This window comes from Chiroxiphia lanceolata, chromosome 28 (genome assembly GCF_009829145.1).
Source record: "Chiroxiphia lanceolata isolate bChiLan1 chromosome 28, bChiLan1.pri, whole genome shotgun sequence".
Classification (NCBI taxonomy): Eukaryota; Metazoa; Chordata; class Aves; order Passeriformes; family Pipridae; genus Chiroxiphia; species Chiroxiphia lanceolata.
The window spans coordinates 5,099,561-5,119,115 of NC_045664.1; the positions used below are offsets into that span (position 1 = coordinate 5,099,561).

General features: G+C 45.9%; 1 protein-coding gene across 3 annotated transcripts in view; it reads right to left on the reverse strand.

Annotated features, from left to right (window-relative positions):
• The window catches only part of KAT6A (lysine acetyltransferase 6A), a 31,565-nt gene extending 12,532 nt beyond the window's left edge, over positions 1–19,033 (reverse strand). For 2 of the 3 annotated variants that reach the window (XR_004361043.1, XM_032712482.1), the window contains exons 1-11: positions 18,940–19,033; positions 17,025–17,074; positions 16,140–16,910; positions 5,672–5,780; positions 4,989–5,104; positions 4,654–4,735; positions 3,752–3,887; positions 2,590–2,903; positions 1,822–1,940; positions 965–1,080; positions 298–439 (exon numbers count right to left, since the gene is read on the reverse strand). Coding sequence is in view for 2 of the 3 variants with exons in the window: in XM_032712482.1 (XP_032568373.1) it covers positions 298–439; positions 965–1,080; positions 1,822–1,940; positions 2,590–2,903; positions 3,752–3,887; positions 4,654–4,735; positions 4,989–5,104; positions 5,672–5,780; positions 16,140–16,742 (1,737 nt within the window). In the remaining variant the exon portion in view is untranslated. The remainder of the gene's footprint in view (positions 1–297; positions 440–964; positions 1,081–1,821; positions 1,941–2,589; positions 2,904–3,751; positions 3,888–4,653; positions 4,736–4,988; positions 5,105–5,671; positions 5,781–16,139; positions 16,911–17,024; positions 17,075–18,939) is intronic. The other variant, XM_032712483.1, reaches the window with a different exon arrangement.
• Between the last annotated feature and the right edge of the window lie 522 nt (positions 19,034–19,555).

Sequence of the window (19,555 nt, forward strand, 5' to 3'; positions counted from 1 at the left end):
AGAACAAAGGCTGTCACCAATTCCTGTTACATTCATTAGCTTAAGAGACAACCTAAAATTAATTTTCCTAAAATGAAAGAAACATATTTTTACAAAGTGAGTTTTCTCCTGTTTTGTGGATGAATAATCTACATACAAGGTCAGTTCCCACTGCCTGCTTGCTCATAGTTCTTCACTCTTGGCAACTGAACGTTTCAAGAACGAAGATCTTTTGGGCTGTGAAAATCTTATCACACAATTTGGTGCTGAAAATCCTATTTTATAGATAAAAGTGAGTGACTCAGTTTTCTAACTTACCTCAAAGACTGAAATATTGTTTTTCCTGTAAATTTCATTGGCTGGAGGATGAAACCAGCCACACTTTTTCATATGCTGTTGGAGAATAGTTCTGCTTTTCATATACTTTAGACAGAATTCACAAAGGTACAACTTAGGTAGCCTGTAAGCAAAGGCAAAGGAAGGTCAGAGACTGAAGATACAAACTTCTGTATAAAATTCCTCACTCCTGCAGATTGAGAACTTGATGACAACAAACCCAGTGTATACTGACCTCATGTAATGTGCTAATGATAGGTAAAACCACCTTAGCATAGTTAAAGTCATGGTATTTACTTCTTCTGTAACAAATGCACATTTAAAAAGTGTCCTAATGTCCTGCATAATTACATTTACAGCATTAAGTTATGCCAGAAGAAATGGAGGCATCGATTAAATCCTATAAAAGCAAAGTAACCCCTCCCAGTTTTGCACAGTGATGCTGGGATGGATGAGATGAACAGTTCCTTTCAGAATAAAGTTGAAGTTCCAAGAGTTTGCAGTTTAAACAGTTTGCAAAGGCCTTAGGTAAGAGAACCTCAGAACAACCACACATGCAGCACAGTACAACAACCCTCCAGACACCAAAATGTGTAAGGTTTCTGTGCCAGCTGTCCCATAAACACTGAGGCAGAACCCAGAGTCTTACCTCGAGTACTCCTGGGGATATGGGGAGGAATACCAGGTCTGGATTTCATATTTGCCAAACTCAATGACAGAAGGGCAGCGGACCTGGGGGTCGGGAGGCCCAGTCACCCCTACTTTCTATGCAAGGGAAAAAAAACAAACAAGTTTTCGTGAATTTCCAAGTGAAAGACTCCTAAGCTGAAATAGATTAAAACATTCTTATCTACACAGTCCATCCTACTCGAACTCAGAGAGAACCAGCAAGAGGCAGATGTTGTTTTCTGACACTAAACCCAGTGCCAGTCACACTTCAAGGAACCACGTGATTCACAAAAAGAAAGAATTATAAGCATTGTCACACCACAAACCTCCACTACCTTCCCCACTGCTGCATGTCATAGTTTTAAATGCAGATTAGTACACAGTGAAGTTTAACACAATCTTTCTTTACACAATCTTTCTTTGTAATTTCCTTTCTTGTTATTTCAATAGCCAAGAACAGAAACACAAACTGCTCCTGAGGTTAAAAACTGGAATATGCAAGTATTTAACATAATGTATCAGTGTCTTCCCAGTTTTGAGACTGGATGTACTACTGTAAATGTAGCAGCTACCAAACCCATGTTCAGGGTGCAGCTACCTCCTTATCATCACAAGTGCAGAAGAATTAAAAACCACCTCACATTTATAAGAAAAAACAGCAAAAAGAGTACTTTTTAATGACTTATACATGCTTTATTTCCTTTCTGCCACTCTGATAGTAACTGTATCTATTATGGGACCCAAAAATAAGGAAACTAAATGCTCTGCTTTCAAAGAAAACAAATGTTTTCTTAAGTCATGAGGATTTTATCCCAAAATGCCAAAATTTAACTTTACCTGCAGTGCTTGTTCCTGAATATCTCTGAACAACTCCATGTCTTTTTCATTTAAGACATCCTGGCTCCCAAAAAAACGGTCCTCATTTTCTTGTTTTCCATCCCAGCCATCCTGATTGTCTGTAAATAAGAGAGAAAATTGTCTTCACCTACATTTACAAAAGAGTGCTTGCTTTTAGAGCACTGACAAACAACAGCTGGCTGTATTCAGACATCTTGCCAGGTTTTTTTGATGGGATTTTCTATTCAGATTTGGGACCACAAAGAAAAAACCAGGAAAGCAGAACTGCATTCAGAAGAAGGGAAGGGGTGCTTTCCAGCAAGAAGATGCCAAAGTGCACAAACGGGCTCCTCTATGGTTGAGAAACCCAAGAACCACTCACGAGCCCAGACCACAGATCAGAAACTCACGGTCTGTCAGCCTGGTTTGAATCACCCATTTCCCACTTCTACACTGTTGCTCTTATTTTCATTAACCACTCCCTATGTTACCTCTTTCAAATGGGACATTATTTAGCATGTTTTCTAGGGCATTTTACCTCACCATCATCATTTAATCCCTCAACAGACCTTGCAATTACATATAAAGAGGCAAAGGTCTCTGGGATCACTTCCTTTTTCCAACTGGTTCTACCTCAGTGCACCAAAGATAACTGCATTTGGGTGTTAAACTTCAGCCTCTAGCAATTCTACCCACTTCAACATCCTAGCCTTTGAACATTTGCTTGGTGTACAGGATACTTACATTGGCAGGGTGAAAAATCTTTACCTGTGGGCCATTCTGAAGTGCTAGATTTCCTGGTACCCTTTTTCCTGATCCTGTACTGCTGAGAATAGTCGACCACCTCCCCTCGAGCTTTCCGTCCGTCGGGGGAGGGAGTGAAGAATTTAGTAAGGCCATCTATGAGCCCTTTGGTTTTCTTGTTGAACTTCAAGGTGTTGCTGCCATCTCTGCAGAAGTCCAGGACATCTGTCTGCTCCAGGTATCCCCCTTCTGACCCCGTGGACTGGCCCGACAGAGCGATCTTGCGCTTCCGGCCCCGCCCGGGCCCCGCGCGGACTTTGCTGAAGGGGCCTTTTGACCTGCGGGATGAGAAGGGCACAGATGTGGCCAGGAGAGCTGGGGAGGGAACTGCCCTCCTCTCCAACTCACCTGTCAGCCCCACACAAACTAAACATGAACTGAAGAATTTAAAAAGGCAGCAGCAGAGATCCTGTGCACCCCACAGGAGCCAGCATTTAAACCCCTCAGGAGAAGCACTGCACTGGTTTTCTCCACACTGAACATTATGAGAAATTAATCTGAGTATAAACAACAGATTTTCACCAAATTTAATACAACATTAAATTTCAGAATTGGTAACCAGAATGAATACACTGCACACGAGGCTTCAGTTTCTGCAGTCATTAAACACTTACACTTGTCATTTGTCAGAGTTTTTGCACTGATCAGAAATTGTTGTAAGAACTCCACAGAAAGTTAATACACGCAGGACACAAATTACCTAAGAACCTACACCACTGGTGGTCATCTTAGCTGAGGACAGTGTTCTCCAACCAGCTGCCATCTTTCAGGTTGGGAATTTTAAAACTCTGCTGAGATGAAAGCATTCAGGAGGTGTGTGGTGTGGCTCGGGGATATGGGTAGTGGTGAACACAGTGGTGCTGGGATAAAGTTGGACTCAATGATCTTAGGGGTCTCTTCCAATCTAAAGGATTCTATGAGAGAACTGAGTATTCAACACTTCTTAGAGGGATTGCCCTAGAATTCGCTTCTAGTCTTTCACAGCCCTTTTCAGAAAATCTGTATTAAAGAATAACGAGCAGCTCTTAATTGTAAAAGAAATCTTCCCACAAGGTAAAGCAGACACTCCAGAAATACCCCCTGTCCTCCAGCATCTCACATTTTACTCTTCCTTGCAGAGACTTACGTTGTGTTTTGATTCTTTAGCCTGTTTTTGGGCCGTCCTATGGGGTTGGCATAGCGCCTCTTGATCTGGGCTGCCTTCTTCTGTAACAGTTTCCTTCCTTTCTTCCGGGGCCGACATATCTGACATATCCACATACCTGTAAGGCACAAGTCCCCATCACTGAATGCAAGAGACATCTACACAGGACAAAAAGCAGAATTACAGTCCACAGGCCTTCTGAGAGCAAGGGTAGGAATGGTACCACAGGCCTTGATTACCCATATACGGGTAAGGGAAATTATGTGTATGCTCCAACAATCTAAAACTCGAGTTAATGCTCCCCACCCCCCAAATAGTTCCAAACACAAAGGAAATCTCTTTAATTGGCAGCACATCATCAAAAAATCATAATTTAATGGTTAATTATCCCATTATCTGCTTACGACTGTACTACTTCCAACTATCTTCTGTAGGAAAATTTTCTTATAACTACCAAGGAGGAATTTTCCATAGATAATCTCCTTTCTGACTGAAAGTTCATTTGTCTGGGACACTACTGTCCAACCAGATGTGACTTCAAAAACTTCTAAATCCATCTCTTTCTTTTGGACGAGGCTATTCATTCAAATGGAAGTTGATCCTTTTAACCTGCAGGGATCACTTCTACTCCTTCAAATCTCAAAGATTTTTTTTCAAAACCCTTCACAGACAGTAAAGTACAGGAAGCAGGAGATAGTGGAAAATCTGGATGTGAAGCTCTGACCCTTCTCTGGTTTCTAATACCTGAAAAGCAATTCCATAAAAAACAAGCCAAATGCAGCTAAAAGCAGCTAAACGAGGACTAGGTAAGTGGAAGCACTGTCTACCCACTGATCCCTTCCCACATCATCCTAAAATCATCCTTTTCACAGCACAGTCCTCACCTTTTGGCATCCTGGTGAGAGGAGGATCGCAGCATTCCATGTGAAAGCCACGGTCGCAGGAGTCACAAAAGAGCATGTTATCCTGGGGAAGACAGAGGGAGTGAACTCTCCTGAGATGTGCACCAGCACCAAGCCCTCCTCTAATCTGTCACCATCCCAGAGAACAGGCACAGTTTTTATCTACAGACATATCAAGGTATTCCACAGGTCTCGGAAGGACTCCCAGACTCCAATAAAAGCTGCAAGTCTTTGCCTCTAGAATGTTTTACTGTGTAGTTTAACAGAACAGCCCCAGGGCTGCTGTGCTCCTGCTCCTGCCCCAGCCCTGCACTCACAGCATTCTTGCCCTGGTCTCGACAGGAGCTGCAGGTCTTGCACTCGATGCACTGCCACCGCAGGGCCTTCACTCGCACCGTCAGCTCCGGGGAGAACTTCAGGCAGGACGGATGACCTGTGGGAACGGGGGAAAGCACACCAGTAAAACCCTTCTGCTGCTGGGGATGGTCACAGAGAGCTCACAGACAGACTGCTGGATCACTTATGTGCTCCCACGCAGAATTTTGGTTATCCAGATACTCCTATTTTTAGATGCTTCTATTCCTATCTACTTATAACGCAAAACCAATGCCCTAGATAGCAAGTGGCAGGTCCACACACAAAAGAACACAAAGGTAATTCTTCATAAGTGAACTGAGAAACATGATAAAACTGGTCTTCGTTGCCATATTTTTAAAGAAACTTCCAGGAGCCAAATGAACTATTTGAGGCTGACTCAACTGAACTGTCTCCCCTCTGAAAGCACAAGATCCAGCTGAACTAACTGTGTTCTCTGCCCCAGCAGCATATTCCTCACAGGTCTGGGTCAGCAGCACTCACTACACGAGATTTCTCTGTGTTAAATGGCAAAGGTCTCACTGGTGGGTCCTCCCCGTGGGGTGGGACAGAAGCAGGCACTGGACAGGCTCCTCTGTCCCAAGGGAAGGGATCAGCACCAGCAGCTCTGTAAAGGGTCACCTACCACTGTTGCCACAGTCAGCACAAGAGATGAGCTCTTCAGGCTTCTTCTCCCGGTTTTGCTCTTTTGTACCAAGGCAGAAACTGCAAATTGGAATTGGTTCAGCAACAGGCTGTGAGGAAAAGGGACAATAAAGGCACTGAGTAACTCGAGGGAACAAACCCTAACACACAAAGTGACACAGACATTTCCAGACCATCTAAACCGTTGTGATGTACACCACATCTCACAGATTTTACTTGGTTCTCACACTCAGTACAGCACTAACTGTAACCTGGACAGAAGTCAGTACTCCAAAGGTACAACTATTAACACCATCACTTGTTTATGTTCAGTCAGATGTCATCATGAAGTTTCACAGAGAATCTCAACTACATTGTAATGGTCCTTCAGACAGAAGGTAAAAAGCAATATTTATTAATAAACTTTAGTGGGACTGAACATTCAAGAGCATCAATTTCCCTGCATGTATGGCTAAATCTTACATTCTTACACAAACAGTTTACTGGTTTTTAACTCATAGTTAAGAGCCAGTGTGACATTAAAGCTGCACTATGGAATCATAGAATCACAGGATGGTTGGGTTGGGAAGGGACCTTAAAGATCATCCAGTTCCACACCCCTGCCTGGGGCAGGGACACCTTCCACTACACCAGGTTGCTGACATCCCAAAAAGTGCCCCACACAAACATCAGTTCAGCAGTGCAGCTGCATTATCACCACCAGTGAATGCTGTTGGCATTTCTGTGCTGACTTTTTGATCTGAAAGACTACAATATTTTCTTCCCAGGAGGAAACCATACACTTTGACCCCCTGTTTTTTTCTTATCTGCCTCAAATCCATGAGGGTTATTTTATGTGTGGGGGGTGTACAATCCTCTGTAAGAAACAGTATTTGTGCACACCCTGTTCATCCCCATAGTCCTTCCCATTTGATGTCCACGTGCAAACACTGTCTAGGTTTGGAAGAACCAGATTAAAGACTGTCCTTCACAGCTCCAATGTTTCCTGTGTTTACCACCTCTGACAAGCTGCAAAGACTTTACCACATTTAAAAAAAAAATCACCTACAGATGGGGGAAGGTTCTACCACCATTCAAAACGTTTTAGAGTAAGTAATTAAATTGGAATAATTTTGAACGTGGAGATCAGGCTACTCCTCCAAAAGGACTGCCCTTCTGTGTGAGACTGTTATGCTAAGTATGGAGAGATTTCAGTGCTGCTGTGTTTGTTCAGCAAAGAACATCCTGGCAAGTGGAAAACGCAAGCACACAATGAAAGATTGGTGAAAACAAGACTGGAAGCAGCCAGCTCAGTTTTATACTGCGAATTTTTGGCAGACATTCAACTCCTTCTGCTGTTTTGCTCGCGAGCACATCTATCTGTGTGATGTCACCGGATTCAGCGAGGGAGGCAGCCAGAACAAATTGGGCTGACAGTGTCTTGCAGCCTGCCAGCCTCCAGCACATGTTGTTACTATACAAAGGGGATCCAGGAACCAAATGTGCTCCACGGAGTCACCCACGGTGCCCCCTCCTAAAGGCGACCACGGACAAGCGCCCATGGAAAGAGTGTGTCTGCGTGTGTAATGATGTTACAGTCCCGGTCTGGGCCAACCCAGCTGCTCTGTGGCCCTCCCAGTTTAGGAACAGTGAGGCAGGAGCTCCTCAGGACCCCCAGCCCAGCCTGCAGCCCCCAGAGTCCCCGTGGTCACTGGCACAGCGTGGATGGACTTCACTCCCTGCATTTACCACCAGCACTGTCTGTGCCCAGCATCACACACGTGCTCCTGTGCTTGGGTGGAGTGGGTGTGTGACTTACACCAGTGTAAAAGGAACACTGACACTCACACCAACACTTTTGTTCCTTTGCTTTGCTCTGTAAGCCCTCCGGGGGCACTGAGAGGTGGCTGCTGAGAATTCACACCAGGTACTGCTTTTCTGTGGGTCTGGTTTTAAACAAGCACTACTCCTCACTTCAAATAGCCCACGCTGGTGCAAAGGTCTGCCTCAAAAGCTGAAGCAGATGAACCAGAAAAGCCAGAGGGGAACTACAACCTACACCACATGAAGAAAATTATTTAAAACATGAGGAAACATGTTCCAGTGAGGAGGGCAGCACAAAGCCTGGATTCCATGCCTTTTGGATCAGTGGCTGGGGAAGAAAACCGCTCCAGTTCCATGCCTCAATAAAATCAGAACCAATGAATTTCAGATTGTCAAAGTAATTTTACTAATCATGTGGGGTTTTCTGTGGTATATAGAGAAAACTGGATAATTTGGGAAATACTACTCAGTAGTACCAACCTGTGGCAGCAATGGTTAATAACTAACCCTTCTTCTGTCTAAGTTACCAAATCACAATTTTTAATGTTCTCTCCAGACAGTATGGTGAAGAAAAAACATGAAGCAACAGAGTAAAAACAGAAATTCCGTAACATACTGTTTGTGCTCAAGAAAACAACGCTAAATATATTTTAATACACCCAAGAAAAACTGGTACCATAACACATGTGTGCGTGTTTGCCTGGGCAAATGGATATTGTCCCCAGTTCACTTGTTGAGTCTCACTTGAAAGAAGCTTATTTATATGGCAGAATGATGGCCTAAAACATGAGGCTACATTAAAACAAATGCAAGGAAGGAAAGGAAAACTGTACACAGAAGGAAGGACAAGCACAAAATACATTCCTCTTTCTCAGAGAAACATATAAGGGTCACTTAAAAAGAAAAACCAAAGGACATTCGAAGTAAGTGCTGCTGTTTGAGGAAGGACTATTACAATGGAGAGAAAATCTGAAATGCTGCTGCTACAAAAGTCAAGTGTGAAGGCAAATAGCTTGGATATTAGTGAGGTACATTTAGGCTGAACTTTATGCAGTGCTTACTGACATCTGGAAACCCCCACAAAAAAGCGACGTGGACACTCTGGGGCTGCCACTCAATGTGAAGAAACTGCACGTGGTAAGAACTTCACAGGACGTCAAGTGGAAATATTTAGACAGTCAATCGTTAAATAACCTTCCCAGAGCTAACAAGTCCCCTAATCAGAGGATTAGCACGGTGCAAGATTTGTTCGTCACAATCAGGATCACATGCCAGGACTTCCTGCTGCAAACTGGGGGGTGTGGAGGGAGCACAGCTCCCATTTCTGTCCCTGCAGTGTAAAGAAACTCCCTCCACTGGACACTGGCTCAGGAACCTGGAGGTTCAAGGCACTGAAGTTTTCTGTACCCAAACAGATCCTGAGAGCTCTCTCCTGTACTTTGTCCTACCTTAGAAAATAAAGGATGCTGTCTTGGGAGTGACAGATGATTATATCACTCTATTTTAGATTAAAAAACATACAGGTAATTATTCTATCTTTAAATACTGTTCACCACTTTACATCAACATCAGCTGCATCCCTAAAAGAAGGGAAAGTACTTCGGTTAGAAAACAAATGTAAATGAAAAAAATATTTAACAGAATGCAGGGAGCCACATAAACATGATACCAGAGAAGACACAAAAGGAACTGTGAATGAGCATTTTGTGCACATGAAAAATATCTACCTGGTTCCTGGTTGCTATTTGCAGTTTACCCAGGACACCCACACAAGTGCAACTAGGACACCAAATCCCACTCATTTTTTGGAACTCTACCACCTTGAACACAAGATGGAGAGAACAAAGGAAAAGAAATATTCTACATATTTATCTACATACATAGTTCTACATATTGTTAATTCTACGTATAATTCCTCACTATCCAAACCCACTGCTCAGTATAACACTGTTGACAGTAAGGTTGAACAAAATGCCACGTTCTTGACCCACAGTCCTCCTGCTGTGCTGTTCTCTCTCCCTGCACCCTGCACAGGCACAGACCAGTCCCAGGGGAGCAGCCTCACACAGCCACTGTGGCAAAAGCCCAAATACATGCAGAGAAAACCTCCTCCCAACAGGTCTGCTGCTGAGACCACCCCTACAGAGGCATCCTGAATTTGCAAAGCCAGGTGAAGTCTGTGCCAAGTCAGTTTGTGCATTTTATGGATGTTTATTTTGGAAAAAAAAAAAAAACCTGTTTTTTTAAAAACAGGCAGCAGCACAAAGCCAGGACATCTCCTTGTTCCTGGGCTGGCCCTCGGGGTTTTGCTCTCAGCTCAGTGATCAGCAGCTTCTGAAGCTCAGCCATTGCAACACTCAGCAGCAGAATTACTTTCTTTCTTTCCACGCACACCTTCAAGGAATTCACTATGAGCCCAGACAAGTTCAGAGATCCAGCACTACAATCAAAACACTCATTACTAAATATCCAGATTTGAGGCTCAAAGACTGAGGAGAAACCTAATCCCTGGGAGAGGCTGTATACTGTTCAAGAATTCTAAATGAAGTCAAACCCATACACACACACATACGGGCTGTATCCAACACCAGTTTCTCTGGACTTTTAAGATCAGATTGAACAGTTTAACAGAAATGGGGTGAAATGTGTAGAACCAGTAATTTCTTTTATAATTCAGAACACCTTCAGTTTTGGCAAAATTTCCATTTTACACACTGATAAGTGGAGATAAATTGGTGACTCGACTTGCTGGTAAAGGTTTAAAAGCAAAGATTCCAGGAAATTAAGAGGTCCATTCTCATATTTTTAATAACATTTGTGCAGGTATTTAACTGTGCACCAAGATCCATCATTTGTTCTGTCCAATTTTCCGAAATACAGTGAACTCACAGAGGTATTGATAATTTAAAGTTTTACTAATTCATAGGTCTTCACAGAAACATGCTTGGAAGATTCAGTATTTTCACCCTGAATTCATGGTTCCTGCCCAGATTGGTAACTGACCTTCCAAAGGACCTCAAAACAAGCAAATATCTTACAAATGAGACTGTTTGCAACACAAGGGTCACCCTCCTCAGACACCCTTCTTTCTCTTTCCCATCCCACTGCAAGTCCAGCCTCACAACAAGAGCAGTGACAGCGGGAGGGCTGCCAGACCCTTGGCCAGTGGAACAAGCAGCAGCATCCCACGCCAGCAGCAGTTCCAGGAGCTGCTCCAAGGAGAGGGGCTCATGTAGTGAGAAAAAAATTAGTGAGGACAGAAAAATTAAGTCAGATTTACACACCAAATAAAGAGAAAACTTTTAGCAGGTGGAACAGAGCCTAACATGACTGATCACAACTCATTAGGATAAATGCAGTCTGAAATGCCTGAACAAGGCAGGTAGGGAGAAAGCCCATCCACCCACCTACTCACAGAGGACAGAGGCTGAAGTCTCAGCAGTCCTGCACATTGTGTTTGTTTACCAGATTGTGTTGACTGTGTATTTGTACTTATTTAAGAAAACTGAACCTATATTTTGACGAAAATGACAGTACTTCCTTTAATAATTATTCCTTTTTAACTGTTTTTCCTGCCACCACTATGACTTAAGACAAAATTTCTGGAAAACAAGGGGAAAGGCAGGGACAGGATTATCTGTTCTCATTTTCTCTGCTGTTTCTTCCCTTCCTACATAACAAAGCTAACAGAGGAATCAAGCTGTTTTTTATTTATCAACATTCTCCATCATCCACCCTCCTCCCTGTCTGACTAGATTTTGAAGCTCTGTAGTAAATACAGTTCCTTTATTAACCAAACTTCAGAGATGTGTCATTCCATATCTGCCAAGAGTGCCCAGGACAGAAAGGACTGACACACTGGACATATTGGACTGGTCTCCTTTTTAACCAGGTATCCTCTGCCCAGCTGAACCTGTGTCAGAGAACACTGTTACAGACACATCCTCCCCAGTGACACCTGCTGACCCAGGGACTCAGCACACACCTGATGTGCTCCCACAGTGACAGGCTTTGCTCTGAGTCCCCAGGACTGCAGATCCTGGCAGAGCCCCCCTGGTGCCACCCAGCCCCATCCCACAGTGGGTGCCCCAGCCCATGGCATCCCTTGGCAGCTGTCCCTGGCAGGAGCATTTCAGAGCTGCTCTCCTGGGCTCTGAGAGCTCCTTCACCTGTTCACTAATCGAGTGAATAAAGTTCAAAGTCATTTCTTAGCACTCTGGTTTCCAGAGTTACACAGTGTACAGATGGAGGCCATCTGTTATCAACCACGGGATTTTTTAGACAGAACTACAGACTTCTCTTCCCCAGAACCAGCTGGAGGAGAGTGAATCCTAATCCTCCTCCAGCTGGGAGCCAAAGCCTGCAGAGCACCCTTGGAGAGCAAGGGTGAGCTGTCAGGATGTAATTACAATGCTCTGGTTGCAGATCATTTCTGTGCTCCACCCCACACAAACCAATCCACAAACAACTCCTTCCCAGTAATCGGGAATTCTTTCCTCTAAGACATGGAATTAACAGTTATTTACCTAAAACAGACACAGTACAGCAGTAGCTATTCTATGCTTAAAGGCCTTCAAAACAACCATGACACCCTCAAAGCACAAGAAATTTGGCTTCATGTGAGTTTATCAATGTTTCTGGGATCCAGAAGTACTGCCTAAAGGATGCTGCATGTACAGCAACCCACAGTGAAAGGGACTGGTGAGTACCAACAGACACAAAGAGCAACCCCAAACCAGGGAACACATGCCACAAGGAACACGTGAGACAGCAGGGCAGGGAATCTGCTCTAAATATTATTCCTGTTTTTTAGCCACAGAAGTTCCTCTCTTTTTTTTTTTTCCCCAGGAAACGCTTCCAGAATTTTGGTTTTATACTCTAAGCTGTACTGCAGGATACTACTAAGATATTTACTTAAAGGTTGCTACAGCCATATTCAGTTTTAACTGACATAAAAGCCAGTTTCAAGGATAGTGCAAATGAAGATCAAATAATACTACCTGTATTTTCCTCCTGATTGAGGAAGAAACAGTCCTGCTATTGTCCTGAGATCAAATTTCAGATGCTCTGGAAACTTCCAGTGCACATGTACATCAATTATTTCAACTTCTCCTTCAGTTAGCTGATATGTTACCTTTTTTTTTTTTTAATAATAGCAATTTTACAAAACTTCTGACAGCGTTTCAGCCTGTGTTCTGTAACAAGTCTCCACAAAACAAAAGCAGAGCAAGCTATCTCTAAGGCACCCAGCCTTACAACCTGCCTCTCACTACAGGTTAAGTTCCTCAAAACAGTGTCCCAGGAAAGAGCTCTTTGCTTTCAAGCAGTACTAAATATGACTTGCAGTCTTCCAGCAGTGCAGCAGTTCTTGCACTGCAGTCACTCTGTATGAACCCTGAACAGCTGTCCTGGTTTGGTGGCACAGAGTTCACCCTCCAGGGCTGTTTTCCAGGATGACAATTCTGTGGATAACACCCTGATGTTTCAGTTGTTGCTGAGCAGGGCTTACACCAAGGCAGGGACATTCCAGCTCCTCACCCCCCCCCCCGGGAGGAGGCTGGGATGGGACCCAGCCTGTCCCCAGGGACATTCCAGCCCATCTGGTGCCATGGGCTGGGGGAGCTGGCTGGGCACTGCCAGCCCCTCGCTCAGCAGGTGCTCAGCAACTGCCCTGGGCAGCACTTGTTGGGGAGGTTTGAATTATTTTACCATCATTGCTATTATTTCCCCTGTCTTTCCTGTCTTATTAAACTGTCTTTATCTCAACCCATGAATTTCATTGGTTTTTCTGTCAATTCTCTCCCTGTCCCCCTGTGGGGGGTGAGCAGTGGTGTTTTGCTGTTTGATGACAGCAGCCCTTATTTATTGGAGCCATGGTCAAGAGAGTCATACCCACAAATGACAAAACTGTTCTTCTGAACCACCACTAGCAAACATCAAATTTTTTGTCCAGAACAAGTAATACAGAAATAGCTCAACTCATATTTTCCCTTCCAAACTACTTTTCAGGAAACTGAAAAGAAAGGAAAGGCCACTTCCCTAAAGCCTTAAAACTGGAATTAAGCACTACTCTCCTTTTGCAGGCCACTGTCACTATCAGATAAGCAAATTTCAGCAGTGAGCTCGGCCCATCAGGAGGGGTTTTTTTCTGTTTGCTTGTTTTCATCCAAGTAGTGTTTTTAGGCCAGGGATTTCAAAACCATAATGTCAGCAGCATGTCATTACTACCCAGTAAACCAGGACAACTTGCCAGGTCTTTTGCCCTTGAACACTAGAATGTGGTATTCACAGAACACTGAGATAAAAAATAAGATCTGAAAAAAACCAAACAGTATTTACTAAACAAAGCTTCCTTAGTGCTGCTTTATGTTTATTTTGATTAAAAAATTTAAGCTTCAGCTTTACAGATCTCATGCAAGGTGCTCAATTCCATAATACACAGAAAATACCCAGAACTGAATGTTCACTGCTAGATATCCAACAAAGTGACAGTGACAGTGCTGTCAGACCGACTCGTAGCTGAGTGGATGCTACACTTGAATAAATTAAAGGTAAAAAATATTACACCTTTAAGATTCATAAATTTGGATCATATATAGAGAGTTCTTAAATGCATGTTAAAGATCAAACAGTGCAAGGATAAAAGATTAACAGCAGACTGTTAGGATTTCTCAGATTTGGGAGGCTGAACTTTTTTGTTCATGTTACTGACAAGGCTCTTCTAAGAATCAAGAGAAACATTGTCACAATACTCCCAAAGAATCTGTACCGAGTATATTCCACTAAAGACAAAAACATTCAGTAGAATTTACTGAAGAAATCCCCTGCAGAATTTCTACTATGGCTACTGTGCATTCTCATGCTACCAACAATCCTTCCAGTGTTCAAGCTGCTCAGATCTGAACAGGTGGGAACATATCAGAGAGCATATCTAACAGCCCAGACACACACACAACAACTCCATGCACAGATTTTCCCAGAGGGACAAAAAACCAAATCCCAGACCAAATTCAGTATTTATGACACCTCATATCATCATTCACCACTCTGATATATCACTTTAAGAAAAGTGCAGGGAACAATTTATCTCAGAGGATATCAACGGGTCCTGAGTTTTGGCACTTCCCAAGGACCTGCACGGCCTGTCAGACAGACTGTGTTAATAATAATATGCACAGCTAATATTTTCCACTGCCACCAGCACTCTCAGTCCAGCCACCTCATGTGCCAGGCTTGCTCACAGCCAGTTTTCATAACGTTTTACAGCTATACTGATCTCATTACAGATATAGCTGCAGATGTACACAGGAAACATTTGTAGACAGAGCACTTGAAAAAAGGATGGAGGAAGCTGCTGGAATTCTGAGCACAGTGATCCTGACTTCCTATGTGACACCAGCCCACAACACAACACTGACTAGATAAGTACTGTGGCCACAGTAACCCTCCCACAGTTAAATTAGAACTTCAGAGAAACTTTACTGGTGATAAAACAGCTGTGCAGATTTTGTTTTAGGAAGAAGACTCCTACAGTAGTGTCAAATCTTCAAACCCTAACAGATTATAAAGCAGCCCTCTCACCAGAGTGGAGCTGACTCCAGAAAACACGAGCAGCACAGACGCAAAGAACTCATCCCAGAACAGGACATTTACAACAACAAGAAAGTCCAATTCTGCTGAAAAACGTATCTTTTATGAATAGAAAACACAGTTTTTACATTCTAGATGTCCTGGACACTAGTGGTGCAAATATAGGAATGACTGGCAAATTGATCTTCAAAAAACAAAAAAGACAAACTTCTGCTTTACTTTGCACCCACAGCAGCAGAAAGAATGGAAAGATACTGACTGGGTATGAATTTCACTCCAACAACTTCATCTTGAGGTTGGAGAGGAGGATCAACGACCTTAGGCATGCAGAAGGATGGCAGAAAGGAAGGGAAGAAATAAGAGAAAGCAACAGAAAAATACTTTGTGTAATGAACTACACGTAAAATGGGTGGACAGTGGCACCTGAGTCTCATCCCAGCATTTCCACACTCTCTAGATCATAGAATGCTTTGGGTGGGGACCTTAAAAAACATCCATATCCAACCCCCTTCCACTAGTTTCTTCCTATTTCACAACAAAGTGGTTCTGGGACAGAAAGGGATTTGCTCTTTATGAACACAGAAAGCCTCTAAGACAGCATTGGGTGGTAATTGCTAATCAGCACTTCACTGTGTTACCTGAATTCAAATAAGAAGGTGAACTGGCAGTCAAATAAAAATGTGAAAGTAAGAGATCATCTCAAATTTGTTTAGCAAATCCACCTCACCTGAAAGAGAGGAGGCTTTGCTTCCTATGTTTTGCTAACACAACTCTGGTAAGCCTGTTACCATCCATTCAGTTCCACTGTAAGAAGTTAGGAGGTAAATTCCCCACAGCAGCTCCTTTGCACTTTTCTGTTCATAGTACAAATTGCAATCCATTACACCTCCTGTGATCCTGCTTAGAAATTTGGACACAGTAGGATCCTAAATGCACATCAGTAACTTTTAACTTACCAGGTGCAAGTTAAACAAGCCACTGACCTCAGACTGGGACTCTGCATCATCACATCTCATCAAGCACAAGAAAATGCCCACGCAAAAACCGTGTCTTACCTTATCCTTTTCATGGGGAAGGAGACACACTGGAGGGAGACAGGAAAGAGACTCAAAGCTCTCCTTCCCATCAGCATTAGTAGTTGCTTTAGTGTTGAGCTGGTAGAGAGGTCCATCTTTAAGGAGCCTGCCATGGCCAACAGCACGTTTGACAGCTAATCGTAATTGCTGGTGAAAAATGGAGGCAGCACTGCCCCCAAACAATGCAGACACATCTTTCTGACCTTTCAGAAAGCGCTCGATGTTCTTCAGGGATGAGCCACTGGACTCGGCCAAGCCCTCAATCGCCCGCTTGATGAGTTTATTCCAGTCCACATTTGGTTTACCATCCAACTTGCCATGGTTCCGAGGCTTCGGAAGTGCTATTCTCCCAGGATTATCAGGATCCTTGTAGGAGTTGAGACCCTTGTTGGACACTTTTAAAATAGTTCCATCTTTAACACTCAGCTCCAACTGTTCCAGAACAGTTTTGCGGTCCAAGCCATGAGAAGACGACACTGCATTGCATATCCTCTCCTCCGAAGGACGCTGTTTCTGCTTCTTTACCTTTTTGATCGCCTCCAAAATCCACTCTGTGTACAGCGGGTTGGCGAGTTTTACCATGGTGAAGGATTCTGTATATCCATAGAGTCGTTATCCTTTATCCCGGTGCTGAGCGAGCGTCACGCGACGAGAAAACAGCCCCTCGAGCGCCGGGAGGCAGCTAACCATAGCATACACCTTTCCTGCTCTCAGGCAACCCCCTGGGCTCAAACATTATCGGTCTGCACGCTGAAGGGAAGGAAAGAAAACAATCAGAAACTTCTGCACTCCTTCCAATAAACCCCCTGACAACTTCATGGAAGGTTTTTCCCACAGAGGTATAAAATGTTCAGCATTTCTCACCTCAGCTTCTGATCTGCACACTCACAATCACAAGAACTGTAACGTTAGGCCTGGAAGAAGACAAGAAGAGAGACATTTCCAAAGAACAGTTAAGAAGAAAAAAAAAAAGCAGCAGACAATATTAATTCATTAAACACATAGCAGAGTTTTAAGCCACTACTACAGCTCTGAAATACTTAAGTAATACTTCAGGTTTTATCTTAATAAAAGCAGACTTTAACACTGAAGCATCTCCATTCAACCCACAGAAAAAGGCTGTGTCCTTTCTATTTTGATCCATAAGTCAGTATAAATTCTATACCAAGTTTTATACCACTGCTGAGTACAACTTAATATTTGGGGGAAAAAAGAAAACCGCAACAAAGATGTTAAAAAAGCTGCAGGTCTCTTCATTTTTGCACATGGAAGACACTGCCTGAAGCCTCAGCAGAAGGCGGGAACAGCCAAGAGTCTTGTGCAAACAGCAAGAAACTTTCAGAGCTCTTCCAGGAGTGTAATCATAGGTCTGTTTGCCTTCTGCTAAGAAAAGCTATGACAGTTGTTCCATAAAGAAAAAAAAAAGCAAAGACACAGCTGGAGATTGTAATCAAACGTTCCACTTTCAGAGACCATAGAAAAAAAGAATGCAATGCAATTTTCAGTATAGACAAGGCAATCTGAAAACACTTGAGGACACAGTAACAGGTGACCATGCACAGTGAAGAAGGAATGCTTATGACACTGCTAATTAAAGATGCTAATGAAAGGGTATGAGGCTCTACTTCAGAGCATTTAATAGTTATCTTTAACAAAGACCTTTTCTAAATGTGATAACAGTCTGTTGTGCTGAAGTTCTACTGCAGCAGCACAGTAACCCAGAAGGGTCTGTAAACTGTTTATCACAAGGAATAATAATTTTCTGCAAGCGAACTTTTAGACAAGAGCTAAGTTGTCAACACAGTTTTCCCGTTCTCCTTTCCAATAAGCACTGAAGAATTTATCAACACACAGAAGGCATTTCCACACAGACATCAGACTCAAAAGCACAGCTACACACGGCCGCTCCTGCAGAGATCCCGACCGGCTTTCAGACCGGGAAGGACGCGGTGCTTGTCTAGAGTTCTCTCCAACAGACGTGAAGGGGAAAATGGTCCCCGAGACGTGCCCTCCTGCCCGAGCGGAGCTGCGCTCGCTCGGTGCCGCTGCCCGCCGGGACGGCGGGGCCCGGGGGATGCCGAGCCCGGGGGATGCCGAGCCCGGGGGATGCCGAGCCCGGGGGATGCCGAGCCCGCTCCCGGCACAGCTCCGTGCGCAGGGGTTACGTAACCGCCCGGCCAGGCCCGGCCGCACCGGGACGGTCCCGGCACCGGGGGGTCTCTCGCCCGCTCGCTCTCGCCGTGACAAGCGGCCCCTGCACCTGCTACCGCCCGTCCCCCTCCGCACGGCGGGCGGGTCCCGCGCCCCGAGGGGGCACTGCCCCGGCACCGGGACCCGCACCGGCGGCATCGGGAGCGGCGCGCCGCAGCCGCGGCCGCCGGCCGGGCCCCGCGCCGCTCCCCGCGCTCCCGGGCACGGGCGGTGCAGCCCGGCCGCTCCTCGCAGCGGCACGGCCGGGCCCGCGGCCGCCCCAGCCGCGCTCTCCTCCCGCGCCGGGCGCGGAGCGCGGCTCAGCCCGCGGCCGCTCGGCCGCTCCGCCCGCCTCCCCCGCGCCGCGCCGCGGCCGCCGCCTGCACGGGGCAGGGCCCGGCGGGCGCCGCGGGAGCGGGCGGCGGGGCCGGGCCTGGCGCAGAGCGGCGGCGGGGCCGGAACAGGCCGCGAGCCTGGAGCGCCCGCCGGGCCTTCCCCGTCCCCAGCCCGCGGGGCCCGCCGGCCGCCCGCCCCCGAGTCCCCCGGCGCCAGCCGCCCCGGTCGGCGCGGCCCCGCCGGCGCTACTCACCGAGGTCCGCGAGCGCCGGGCCCCGGCAGGCGAAGGCCGAACGGCGGCGAAGCCCGAAACTGACACGGCGGCCATCTTGGGCCCGGCGCGCTGCGGCGGGCGGGGAGGGGGGGGCGGCGCGGGCCGGAACAGCCCGCGGGGGGAGGGAGGGGGGGCGCGGGAACAGCGCGGAGGGGCGCGCGCGGCCGCCGGGGGGCGCTGAGGAGCCGCGGCTGCGGCACCGGGGGCGGGGCCAAGGGCCGAGGGGGCGGGGCCGGGACCGAGGGACCGACCGGGGAACCGGGATGGACCGAGGGAACGGGATGGACCGAGGGAACCGGGATGGACTGAGGGAACTGGGATGGACCGAGGGAACCGGGATGGACCCAGAGAACCGGGATGGACTGAGGGAACAGGGATGGACTGAGGGAACCGGGAGCGACTAAGGGAACCGGGATGGACTGAGGGAACTGGGATGGACCGAGGGAACAGGGATGGACCGAGGGAACCGGGATGGACCGAGGGAACAGGGATGGACCGAGGGAACCGGGATGGACTGAGGGAACCGGGATGGACCGAGGGAACAGGGATGGACCGAGGGAACCGGAATGGACTGAGGGAACAGGGATGGACCAAG